Source organism: Agelaius phoeniceus, chromosome Z, assembly GCF_051311805.1.
Source record: "Agelaius phoeniceus isolate bAgePho1 chromosome Z, bAgePho1.hap1, whole genome shotgun sequence".
NCBI lineage: Eukaryota > Metazoa > Chordata > Aves > Passeriformes > Icteridae > Agelaius > Agelaius phoeniceus.
In genome coordinates, this window is record NC_135303.1 from 60,311,706 (window position 1) to 60,325,801 (window position 14,096).

Consider the following 14,096-nt stretch of genomic DNA (forward strand, 5'->3'; position numbering starts at 1 on the left):
AGATCAGACCCTTCTACAGGACCACTGCTATAACCACATTGATCACTTCAGGATTGCAGCCACCATTTAATCAGACTGCTGCCAACACCCTGACCAACAGGGTGTCAGGTTGCATCCTGACTCTGTCAGGTTAAGAGAGTGGTTTTTGCTTTTATATTTTCCTATACAATTGCAGTTCTAACTTGGAATGTCTCACTGTTTTGCTTTCCAGCTTGTACAATTGATGCCTTGGAGTGGGTACCTAAAACAGAAGCTAGACAAGATTAAGAGAATAAAAGTGGGTATTTATTCAAGGCCTTCAACAGGTACACCTTGGACAGTCAGAAGCCTCCAAGAGGGGCTACACCCAAGATGGATAATGGTCACAAGTTTTCATGCAGTTATAAGTTTGGGCCATTTACATGTCAGGGTTAATCCTCCAATTACAGCTTCAGGTAATGAAGTAATGTACCCCCACTTTGTTGGGGGTAAAACAAAAAACAAATAACAAAACCAGTTACCCAAAAAACAAAACAAAACAATCAAATAAAAAATAAGAAAGATAAGAAACCTCCAGAATTAAATATGCCAGATTTAAAAACCTTTCTTGTGCAGTTAACTATTGTCAATCAGCCCATCTACTATGGGAAATAATACTTCGGATAAATTTTCTCCAAGCAAGAAAATCTGCTTTTATATAAAAAACTTAACTAAAAAACTTTGAAAGCACATGATATGCTAGTATGAAATGCTGATTCATTTTGACTAATTTAATGTCCTCTAGACAATATCTACTCTAATTCCTGAAAGCATAATAAACTAATGTTAAATGGAGGATGTATTTTAGGTTGAAATTGTTATACAAGCATAATTTTGCAGGTTTGAATTACTTTTCTTCACTCAAGGTGAATCTTTACATTCCCCTTATCAAAACTGAAGAAAAGTGCAGTTTTCTGTTCCTCTGCAGTCTTTTTTGTGTTTAAGCTTACTTGTTTCCTGTATGTCTGACTGGTGGTACACACTCTAATTTTTATTCAAGATGTTTACACTGAATTATTTCTACTTTGTTTTCCAAGCTGTCATTTAATCAATACACTACATGGAGAAAATATGTTATATGTTCCAGAGGCATACCAAAGCAAAATAAATACATTGTGTAGGGCAAAAAGTTTAATGTTTGCATTGAATTATTCTTCACAAAGTCAAAACTTAGCTTTTCCAGTGATTTTAGAAGAATTTTTGGTGTGATAATGCTGTCTGAACAAAGATTGGGGTATTTGGTCAAAAAAATTAATGTTAGCAGTTTGCCTACGTAATTGTCATTAGGAAGCTTTTTTTTTTTTCAAGATCTGCATAACTAAAATAGTTATGATCCCCAAAAGTGTTCCTTAAGAATTATAATGAGAACTATTTCCTTATTACTGAATACTTGCAACTCAACAGTGAAATTGGAAAGACGTCATGGACTGGAAAACTGGAAACAACACTGTGTTGCTTCTCTCAGAAACAAGTAGAGCTAGGGATTACAGAAGAAATTGTTTATTCTGTAGCATATAAATGAGTAAAACCTTGCTAATATTTCCATCAATAGCTTTCTAATTAATGTTGTGGCATTTTTTAAAAGAAAAATACCAATTTGCAAATGCAATTTTGTCCACTTTTTTTTCTGTTCTTTTCAAAAGAGCAGACTTGAAGTATTGCATGATGAATGGTTCTTATGTGTAAGAAAACACTTAGCTAGAGTTTTTGCCTGAGACACCTATGATCTCTTAAAATTCAGTTTGATCACTTTGTTTTACAGATTTCCATCAGATTATTACTGCAAATGCAATTTAATTAATATGGCCATTTTTGAGGTAAATATTTTTAAAAGCTATTTGTTCATTTCATGCTGGAGTTGGCCTACAGCAAAACCAATTATTCAGGGTTAGACCATGTGCCACGTTGAAGATTTTCTGCCTTTATGGTCCAATCTGTATTTCTTTTCCTTCTATTTCTGTTTTATGTGCAAAGGGGAGTTTGTCACCTGTGTAGAATGTAGCACTCAGAGCTTGTGAAGAAATGTATCAGTGGCTAGCTTTTTTTGTGAATTAATATACTGTATCTTTCAGTGTGTGTGTGTGTATATATATATATATATATGTATATATATAAAAATATTTATCTTTCATTGTATCTGAAATGCTTGTACATCAGCTCATGCAGTGTGAGAAACAAACAGGATGAGCTGGAAGCCTTGGTTAGCTCCCAGCCAGCAGTGTGTGCCCGGGCAGCCAGGAGGGCAAACCCCATCCTGGGGTGCAGCAGACACAGCATCACCAGCTGGGATTGGGATCATCCTGCTGGATTCAGCCCTGGTGCGCCTCACCCTGAGTCCTGTGTGCAGTGCTGGGCCCCAGCACCCCTCTGAGAAGGGTGGGAAGGTCCCTGAATGTGTCCAGAGGAGGGGAAAGAAAGCTGGTGAAAGGGCTGGAAGGAATGTCCTGTGAGGAGCATCTGAGGACTCTGGGTTTGTCTAGCTTGGAGGAGAGGAGGCTGAGGGGTGACCTTACTGCCCTGAACAGCTGCCTGAGGAGGGGATGTGGAGAGGGAGGTGCTGATCTCTTCTACTTGGGACCCAGTGATGGGATTTGTGTGCTTGGTTCAAAGCTGTGCCAGGGCAGGTTGAAACTGGACGTTCGGAAGCATTTGTTTTTAATATCAGGACAGTCAAATATGCTGGAGCAGACTTCCTAGAAAGGTGGGCAATGCCCCAAGCTGTCAGTGTTTAAGAGACATTTGGGCAATGTCTTTAACAACATACTTGAACTATGTCTTGAAGTCAACACTGAACAGTGTCATCACTGTTCAGGCAGTTGGACTAGATGATTATTGTAGGTCCCTTCCAACTGAAATAGTTTATTCTATTCTGCCTCTCTTAAGGAGAAGAATAAAGCTATAGGCATGCTGGTCAGAACCAGCATTGCATTTTGAACTATTTCTGGTTGAAGAAATTTGTAGTTTTATATTCCACTTCCCTATCCTCACATGGTTGTTTTCTCCCCTCAAAATTCCTATCAGCTTAATAGTGTAATTGTTGTGATAAATTATGTGCATGCCAGTGTATACAACCTTTGCATCATCTGTATGCAAACACAGTGCTTAAACTCAGTTTATGCCTGAAGCATACATTTACATCATATTAATTGTAAACATGTTTGCACACAAACTACAAGTCTCTCCCTTCCAGGGTATATTTGATTGCAGAGCTTTGTATTGTTCTGTTACACAAGTAATGCTAGGTGGCAGGCAGAAAAAACAGGCAGATTAATGTAAACACGCTGTTTTCCATAAATAATTATTCTAGCCTTAGCAATACTCTTTGATAGTTTAACCTCATGTCATATTAATACATCTCAAGTGTTTTGCTCAAGTTAACAGACTTTTTCTTATTTTTCCATTAGTGGTATGAATGGGGTTGAAAGAGATATTTTTTGTTTCCTGTTCTTAGTCCCACTCTCCAATTGCTAAAATAATTTTGGGAGGTAGATTATAGCATTCATGATCTTATGTATGCCTACTCTGAACAGCTTCACGAAGGTAATGAGGTAGATGATACAGGCAATTTTTTTTTTCAGTATATTATATCTGAAGGACAAAGAACTGTCTGAAATTTAGCAAAACAAATTGAAGGGTTCTGCACTTGTGGAGGAATAACAGTAGGCACCAACACAGGCTGGGAGCTGATCTGCTGGAAAGCAGCTCTATGGAGAAAGACCTGGCATCCTTGGTGGACAGCAAGCTGTCCATGAGCCAGCTGTCCAGGTGTCCTGGTGGCCAGGAAAGGCAATGGTGTCCTGGGGTGCATTGGGAAGAGCAGTACCAGCAGGCTGGGGGAGGTGATCCTGCCCCTCTACTCAGCCCTGGTGAGGCACATCTGGAGTGCTGTGTCCAGTTCTGGGCTCCTCAGGACAAGAGGGATACAGAGCTGCTGGATAAGGTCCAGAGAGGTTGTGGAGTTTCTCTCACTGGAAATACTCAAGAACTGGACACAATCCTGTGCCATGTGTTCTAGGATGTCCCAGCCTGAGAAGGGAGGTTGGACCAGACATTCACTTGTGGTCCCTTCCAGCCTTACTCATTACTCATTCTGCAATGAGTCAAGTGAAATAACCATGAAGGATGGAAGTGTGATGGAAAAAAAAAAAGTCTTGGCTTGCTTGTAAAGCTTCTTTTATCCCAAAATTTTGACACAGTTATGGCACCACTGCTCTACAGACTAACATTGTTGGCTCTGAAATGCTTATTCCCAGTTGGATCCTTGCATAGCATAATGAAATTAAAATAGAGAATGAGATTTATGTCATATATTTATATATGATTTGTGTTAAGTATCTTCATGGAGGTTAAGAAAAAATATTCTCTGTGCAAAGTCTTTAATGGGAAGAAGAGGTATATAATTAATAACCAAAAAAGAAATTACTTCAAATCTTGCAATTGTGGGACCTGTTTTTCTGCATGAAATGGAAAATCCCATGGGCTGTAGATTCTATACAATATGAGAATGTACTCCAGTGCTGAGAGCCCAGTCTTAGAACTTCTAGTGCCTTTGGTGTTTTTTTCTTGGGGTTTTATCTTTCTCATGAAGTACATGTCAGCAAAAGGTGTGAAGCAAATGGACTATCCTTATTCTTAGTCTTGGATGTGCCATTTAAACCACACTCATCTTAGTAATTTTTTCCAGTTTCGGTTTGAACCTGCCTAGAATTTTTTTTTATATTAATGGCTGAGGTGTGCCTGAAGATAGAAGATAACAGAGCAATTCTCTTCCAGGCTGTTTTGGTTTTTTTTAAGAATCCACATACTGGACCTTTCAAGTTGGCAAGGTGAGCTGCAGAATAGCAGAGTTGAAGAGCTTTTAAAAAATCACAGCTGAATATTTAAAGCTGAGTTATTGTTGTAGGAGGGATTTGGTACCAAAATCTGCCTTCCTCTGAAAATGAATGCCACCCCTTGGTTTTGCGACTTTTAAGGAAGGTGGTGTTGAATAGATGAAATAGTGGGTCAGAGTGTGACCAGTATGAGCAAATAATGGGCAAATATCTATAAGATACTCATACAAAAATCTTTATTGTTAAATCAGTTATCTTTAAGAAGGCATCACTTCTTACAGGCACCCACTTGGAGTATCCTGCAGGTTGCATAAAATATGTGTGAATTCTTGCAGACTTTATTCTGCATTATTCTGATGTGGCATTGAAATCTGCTTGAAGGGAGCTTCTGCCTTTACTTGTTCATTCTGACTGTATTTTTAATAAAGAAAAAATCTATTCATAATGATGTCTTCAACAGTGTCAAACTGGCAAGTGAATTGCATGTTAAAGCTTTTAAGAAAGATAGCTTTAACTAGAATTTTGTTATTATTATGTCGAAAGGCTTCAATGTAGTCACTGTTAGTAAAATGTGGCATTGTGGCATGATTGCACCTGTTCCTTCAGTGTCAGTTAATGTCTGATGCAACACATCAGACATAATGTCCCATGCAACACATGGGAATGCATTTGAGAAAGAAAAAGTAGTGCCTCACTTGCGGAATAAAGAAATAAATCATGTGAGATAAAGGATTTAAGCAATTTATGTGAGCTGTATAGAAGGTGTATTCTGATAGAACAAGGGACAGGTAATCATCAATGCTTTTCTGCCTTTCTGTGATCTTGGGTGACTCATTCTGCAGGCATTATCAAATAATTCAGCTATAGAACGCACTGGAAGAGAACTGAACACTCTCGTTTCTTTCTAACGTGCAGAATGAGTGTCACAGATTCATGGAATATCCCGATTTGCCAAGGTCCCTTTCTGCAGCAGTCCTCTCCAGTGTCTCATTCCCCAGTCTCTCCGCATATCCAGGGTTGCCTCATCCCAGTTGCAGAATCTGGCAGTTTTCTTTGTTAAACTTCATACAGTTGGTGATTGCCCAGCCCTCTGATTTGTCAAGGTCTCTCTGCAGGGCCTCTTGATAGTATGGTTAGGCAATGTAATGTAAACAGATCATTATTGAGAAGAAATCCTTATTAATAAAACTAGTAGTAGTAGTGATAATGTTGCTGTTACTGATGCCCATTGATACCTTGCAGTTGCTGGAAGGCAGGTTTTGTTTGAAGAGCATTTCCATAACTTCTCATCATCTATGAATTACTGGAACCTGTTTGTATAGGAATGCAGCTCAAAATGAAGGCATCAGTATAACCAGTGTGTTTCTGACTATTCCTGTTCATGAAGCGTTTGTAGTACAGCTAGCCTTGCAGCTGAGTGCCTGAGTAGTCCTCTCTCACAGGAGGTAAAGTGACAGTATACTGTAGATGATCACCTGAAGTGTGTGAAGGACTAGAATTCATCCCCTGTGCAGTTGTACATGTGCACATGTGTATGGTTTTTCAGCGTTAAGGCAAACCATGGTTCCACCTTCTTAGCCTAGGACCTGGCTTTTACACCTTCCTCTATTCCCTCTATCTTTTTGCAACTTAACTAGTCATCTGATTTCACCTGTGTTCAAGCTCCTGTGCAGCATTTCACAATAGATTTAGCCATAGTTAGAGATCTGTTTGATCTAATTTCCATTCTGTGGCCTTAAACATACCAAGTGTTACTGTCTATTACTGCGATGTTCACCTCACAGTACAATGAAACATGGTGAACATAAGGGACAGACTTCAGCATTATGATTATGTTGCATGAGCTCCTATTTTTATTTCAAAATTGCACCTAAAATAGTTTTAATTGATCTATCTGTTTAGCAAATGTATTTGCAAATACATTAGGACTAAAATTTTTGTTTGTGGGAGAAGAGATGATCATGGCAAACATACAATAACAGGTCAGTACCATGAACTCACAGAATATTCTAAGTTGGAAAGGACCCACAAGGACCATTGAGTTCAACATTTAAGGGGCCTGAACAGGGATTGAATGCACAATGTTGGTGTTATTCCCACCGTGCTCTGATCAGCTGAGCTAAGCTCCTTATTTTGCCTTACACAGGCAACAAACTCCCCATATTTTATTCTGTGGCCAGTGCGTGTAAAGAAATATGTATAATTTTGCTTATGTTTTTTACTTATCTTCTCCTGGATCTACGACACTTGTGACAGGAAACACTTATAATTGTTCTGTTATTCTGTATGCTGTTGCCTGCTTCTTCCTGCATCTCAGTCATGTTCCCTGGAACTGCCTTATCAGACACCAGTTTTTAGCTGAGTCTGTGGGAACCTTCAGGGCTTTAATTGTTGTAGAGACTGCCTTGAGTTTGGACAACTTAGACAAAAGATACAGCAGAGAGAGAGAAAATTGGGTTCATACAAGCTTTTTCCTTAGGAAAAATAAATCTGACCATAATAATTAAGTCTTAGTGGTAAATGGTGTTCAAGACACTTGATCTTGTACTTGAAATGGATTTTTAGGTGCCACTTTAAAGGAAAGGAGCAGTCAGAGGTAAAATGCCTCTGTCCCTCAGATTTTTGTAATAAGGTAGTGTTTTCTGCTTATGTACCTCATTTAGCACAGTCACTTTTTTCCTAGCAGGTTTTGGGGAATCTGTTAGGGTGCTTCCTTTTTCAAAATCACTCGTTCCTAGTTTCTGTTGTTGGTTGAGTTTATTGGTCTACATTTGCAATTTCCATTTGTTTTTCTTTACCTTTTTCACTACAGGTTTGGGATTTTTCCCCCTCTTCTCCTCTCCTGAGCGATTTTAGTTTTTTTGTTTTTCTTACTTCCTTTTCTGCGGTTTACAGAACTCTTGCCACTTCTCTTTTCTCTGGTCAGCATGCCTTGTTAGGATGATTTCCTGTTGGCTTGGCTAAACCACATGTCACTGCAGCCCTGGGTACTCCTGACAGTTCAATAAAACAAAAAGGGCTTAGCCCAGGGAGTGCTGTTTCAGAGTGCACAGAAATGCCATTTCTGTCAGTATGTTCTGTCAGTGGTGGCTCCCACAAAAAATGCAAGAAAAATGTAATAGCTGCAGTCTGCACGTACACAATAGCACTGAGCTTTGCTCAATCACTTCTGTTTCTCTTCAGGAAGGTTTCATTCACAAGACTAGAATTTTCCTTGTGTTAAAAGCCCATCTTTCAGTTTGGGAAGATACCCAAAGTACTTTCCAGGCAATTGTTCTGCAGCCTATTATCCAGGCTTTGTCAAAACTGGGAGCTGTTTCAGAGTCTTTGAAGAGCCAGGAGACTTTGATAAGGTACTATTCAGCATGGGAAACAGCTGTGTAAATCTGCAGGAAGAGCTTAATGAGAGAGGCAATGAAAAATATTTATGCTAATGAGGTTTTCTGGACCAGTTAAATGCTCAGGAAGAAGTTGATGTGATGTTTGTGACATCACAAATATGTAGCCTGAAATAACTGTTTCTAAAGCCTTTGCATTTCTATCTGATTTGTGTAATCTTTCCCCATTTTTGTATAAGTGGATTTCAATCTTCTGTGTGTGACCATTCAAAAAATATTGTGAAGGCTTTCTTCTCACGTTGAGGAGAAAGCCTTCACAAGGCTTTCTATCATTGACTGAGAAATTGCCAGTACATATTACTGTAACCTCTGTGCTTAACTAGGACTATAATATTTACATTTTTCAAATGCTGCCAAGTCATCTTAGGAGAAGATGTGCCAATATTAAGGGAAATACTACTTCTGGGAGGTTCTTCCAGTTTCCAACTGAAGACCTTGGTCTGAAACAATCTCTTAGATTTGACCAGTCATCATAATGCTTTTTTTCAAAATCTTTCAAATCCCACTTTACGAACTATGGCTCCTCTGTTTTGTTTTTGTTTTTTTTTTCCTGCTAGGAGAAACAAATTAACTTCTGTATCTTCAAGAGAACTGTGTTGCAGAACCATGTAAACAGAGATTGTTCTTGTTCTTCTTCCCTCTTCCCTTTTTGTTAACTGCATGTGGTGAATGAGATAGTGATAGCCAACTGTAGTTGGTGAGCAAGGACTTGTGATCCCCCTAACCCTTGAGGGGTTTGGTGCTAGCAAACAAGGAGAATGGCAAGGTAGAAGTAGAAAATTCCACTGTGTTTGTTTGCTTGAGGATTAGCCAAGCTTGCATGTCCTCAGAAAGCTGCAGTACTAATTGTACTATTGGGAACATAAGAGTGTTTATGTTCCTGGGTGTGTCTGATGGGCCTTGTCATGTTTTCAGGATGATAAAGGATTTTAAGTGCCTATCTGTGGTGCTTTGCTAAAAAGAATAATTTTGGTAACCAGTTTCTGTACAGTTAATTGCAATACATTCTTTTTGTAAACTACCAGGCAATTCTGAAAGGAGTATATGTCTGAGCAAGTTGTGATTCATCTGATAGTTTGAATTTTTTTCCAGTCAGCTAGGTTCACAGAGCTAGAGGAGATGCTTTTGATGAAGTCAGCCTTTTGTGTTATAAACTGCATCATTCTACCAGCCTACAGTGGAGAAACCTTCAGTGAGATGGTAGTGCCATAGACATGATTTTTCATACATAGCATGTCATACATGCAGCATTTGGAAGCATCTGAGTTGAACTCAGTTATATGCATGGTTTCTCAAGCTTAGCCTCCCTTTGTGCTCATATGTTACATAGACTTGAGTTCTGAGACTCAAGACAATGAAACTCTATGCAATCAAACAGAAGAAGGTAGAGATGGCTTCTGTTCCAAGTTTTGTAACAATCTACTTTTTGTCACTGACTGGAGTTGACAGCTAGTCCCACTTTCTTCAGAGATCTGCTATTCAGTACCATGGGGACTCAAAGTAGCTAAAATCTAAAAGAATTATAGCTAAAATAAAAATAATTAAACTGAGAAATTAAACTGAGAAAAAGATTGTATTATGGCTAATAATATGCACAGTATTGTTCTTGAAGTCTGAATCCTTTAAGGAAAATCTGGATATTATTTAAACATAATACCATAGTTAACCTTCCTCATGTTCTTCACTATATGATGAAGTGCTGTGTTATGTCTCCCCTTTCCCAATAATAAAGTTTTCAAATTTGAGATAGATTTCCTATCCATAAAGTGGAGGTTTTATGCAGGCGAGAAAAATTTGCCTGCAAAATTCAGGTTGAGTTGTGCACAGATCTATCCTATTGCATGTGTGCAGTTTTTTAACAGTGCCACGTAGAACTATTGTCACAGATTTACTTGTGTAGTTTGTTTATGAATTTCAGAAATTTTTTTTGTTAAATACTGTTTTTTTTCTCTGTTTCAGTGTGCAAGGACCCACCTTACAAAGTTGAAGAATCTGGATATGCTGGTTTCATTTTACCAATTGAGGTTTACTTCAAAAACAAGGTATGGAATCTCATGTTTTTCATAAGAAAAGAAATCATGTTGAAGTGAGGGTTTTTTTAAGTTTTGAACTTCAATTTGTAAACTTGGTTAAGAATTATATTTAAAACTATCTTTATCAATGCTGTTTCTCAACCCAGTATTACTGTAACATGTAAAATTGCGTAACTGTATTTCACAGAGTCACAGAATGGGTCAGGTTGGAAGGGACCACACGGGGTCATCTGGTTCAACATCCCTGCTCAAGCAGGGTCATCCCAGAGCAGATGGCACAGGATTGTGTCCAGACAGTTCTTGAATATCCCTAATGAGGGAGACTCTATGACCTCTCTGGGCAATCTGTTCCAGTGCTTGATCACTGCACGTTACAGAATCTCTTCCTCATGTTCAGATGGAACTTCCTGTGCATCAGTTTGTGCCTATTGACTCTTGTACTATTGCTTGGCATGACCAAACAGAGCCTGGATCCATCATCTGACACCCTCCCTTTGGATACGTGTTAACAGTGAGGTCCTCACAGTCATCTCTTCTCAAGGCTGAGCAGACTCAATTCTCTCAGCCTTTCCATCTAAAAGAGGTTCCCTCATCATTTTTGTCACCCTGTGCTGGACCTTCTCCATGTGTCTTTTGTCCTGAGGTGCCTAGAACTGGACACAGCACTCCAGATGTGCCTCACCAGGGCTGAGTAGAGGGGCAGGATCACCTCCCCCAGCCTGCTGGCACTGCTCTTCCCAATGCACCCCAGGACACCATTGCCCTTCCTGGCCACCAGGACACACTGCTGCTCATGGACAGCTTGCTGTCCACCAGGAACCCCAGGCCCTTCTCCTCAGAGCTGCTTCCCAGCAGATCAGACCCAGCCTGTGCTGGTGGCTGGGGTTCTTCCTCCCCTGGTGCAGGACCCTGCATTTGCCTTTGTTGAATTTCAGGCAGTTCTTCTCTGCCCCTCTCTCCAGCCTCTGAAGGGCAGCACGGCCCTCTGGGGTATCAGCCACTGCTCCCAGCTCTGTGTCATCAGTGAACTCTCTGAGGGGGCACCTGCCCCTTCATCCAAGGCACTGATGGGGAAGTTAAATAATATTGCATCCAATATAGACTACTGGTAGACAGTATTTAGTAGATTACTCTTTGAAATTAAAATTGCCTTATTGAAAAAGAGAAGTATAATATAATTATTGAGAAGAATTACTAGCCCTGCTAAAGAGTGGACAGACTTTAACTAATGCTTAAAGAGCCACTTAAACTTGAGGAAATTACACCAGTCTTGATTATGTTGATTATCCAATGAAGGAATTATTCTATTTTAGTATTACATTGTACTACAAATCTTTATAATTGGTTCCGGTTTTGATCTTTCAAAACAGTCTTTTTTTAATCTTGCATCCTTTATCTGTTAAAAAACATTATTTTAGACTGCATGTGAGTACTTATATTCAACTCATTATATATACTCATTATATTCAACATTACCAGACTCAAGCCAAATCTAGTGCCATTCTGCAAAACTTATGCTATTGTGATACCTTACATCCTAAGTAGTTGCTGCACTTCTTGTGAGTCTCTCACATAGCAAATACAGAGGTTTTCTTTAATTGTACATAACGGGGTCTGCATTACTAATAACTAGTACAGATAAAAAGAACTGGATTTGTGTGAAATTAAAGAGCAAAATCTTGCCAAGTTTAATGCACACTACCTTAATATACAAAGTTATTCAGGTTCCCTTTATATGTCATGTGCCTTGGAGCTGTTATGATACTTAACATGATTCAAAGATACCTGTGTTTATTTTATATTATCAAGATTATAATGAAATTACTATTTTAATCAAGTCAAAATTATATCTTTACTGTGTTGAATACTTTGTAAAAGACTAAAAGAGAAAGAAAATAGAAATGCATTTTGAAAGACTTTTTCTGAAACCTTGATCACCTAAAATTTCTTTTGGGGTTAGCTATGTGTGTCTTTAAGTGTGTATTGTTTTATCTTTCACAGAAAGCCCTGTTAAGGTGTGAGCTGTGGGTAATTCTGTTCAGGCACTTTGGAAGTTTTAGGTTTTGAATAGGTAATTCTGACATGTTCCCTGTATCAATCTGTAAGAGCAGGTCTTGATTTATCATGTTTGCTGTTGAAAATGAAACGGAACTGGCTCAGTGAGTTGATCAGACTTTTTTGTATGCTTTTTAGCCCTTTTACTATTAGGGAAACTGTTATGATTAATTCAGAAAATCTAACGAAAATCAGCCCAGTCTCTTCATCCCACAGACAAAGTAGATGATGTTCATCCCACAGACAAAGTAGAAGACAGTGAGTCAATCATTGAGCATCTCTACAGAAAGCTTCCTGCCCAGTATTTCTCTTTTTGTTTTCCACCAGACTTGTGGCTGCTTTTTCTGACTGTGGAGACAACAAGTCTCTGGTGTTCCCCAGCAGAAGTTGTGGCTTAGACTGAGATCAAGAGGGCAGCAGTGATTACAACTTGCCTTACCCTCAAGCAACATGTGGAATTAGGAAGTTTGCAAACATCCCTCACCCCTTGTTGGTCTCATGTAATACAACGAGGAACAGTTGGACTGTGAGTCAGTCAGTCTGTCACACAGCTGCAGCAGCATGTGCTTCCCTGGGCTGGGTGCAATACAAAGGAAGAGTGGCACAAAAATTGAGCAGGCAAATTACTACTTTGTCCAGGCTCAGCTGTTCTTTCCCCCCTAAGCAGTTCACAGGTACTCCAATACAGAAAAGGAAGACATAGACAGAAGGAGGAAGGAGAGACATACCGTCATCATTTATTAAATGTAGACAGCTGCTGAATTTCTGATTCAGAAAATACCCTCATGGATAGAAAAAGGAAGGGTACAGGAAACTACCTGGGCCACAGAGGATCCTGTTCTAGCACTAAACAGAAATTGGTGGAAAATTTAATATATATATTTCGCCATTATAGAAAAATATTCCAAGCTTTAAAGAGTTATGGAAATTACAACCAAGCCCTCCTCCCAAATTCAGCAACAGCAGGCTATGGTTGTTAGTCATTGAAACAAAGTCCTTAAGAATGGTTTTAGGTCAAAGACTCCTACTCTGGAAAATGCAGTTCATATAGGATAAGGCTCATAAACTGCAGCACATTCTATCTCCCCCATTTTGAAATAATGGCAGTGCAGTGGTACTGATGGTCATTTGTGTAGTAAGTCTGCTTTTTATTCACTGGTTATGTTCACCTGACTTTCCAGAAAATTGTTTGAAGACTACTGTTCATGAATTATTACAACTTGGCTTTTATGGCAAAGCTGCTGGTACCAACATGTTGCCTATAGCAACATTGCTGTTTTCTAAGCAGATCAGGGAATAAATTGCTTCAATTTTTGCTGCACAAAATCATGTTAATATTTCTAACAACAAGAAGTATCATCCATGTTTGCCTTTGAAAATGATGTCATTTATTTCTATGATGTCATTTATTTCTATGAACTGTCAGAACTGTGAAAAAAGTTCATCTAGGGGAACTGCTTTCTTATGTCTTCAGAAACAGACAACTTCAGGTCTCCTTTTATTTTTTCTGCTCTAAGTCTAGAGATAGGACAGATTAGGATGTCTCTTGGCTGAGTGTTTGAAACCTCTGAGTTAACTTTCAAAATAACTGAGATTTCTATGTTTTCTGTTCTTCCCATACTTGGAATCCTATCTCAGAATTCAACATGGTTAATGTGAATTTCTAAAGCATCTGTCACTGAACAGAACATGTATTTTAATTTCATGCAGTGTTGGATATGTGCTAAGGTTTTGCTGTATCTCTTCCTTCCCTTCCCTCA

General features: G+C 38.9%; 1 protein-coding gene across 1 annotated transcript in view; it reads left to right on the top strand.

The window, feature by feature from the left end:
• MLLT3 (MLLT3 super elongation complex subunit) overlaps positions 1-14,096 on the top strand; it is a 119,238-nt gene that overhangs the window by 47,143 nt on the left and 57,999 nt on the right. The window contains exon 3 of the mRNA XM_054652099.2: positions 10,208-10,290. Within this exon, the coding sequence (XP_054508074.2) occupies positions 10,208-10,290 (83 nt within the window). The remainder of the gene's footprint in view (positions 1-10,207; positions 10,291-14,096) is intronic.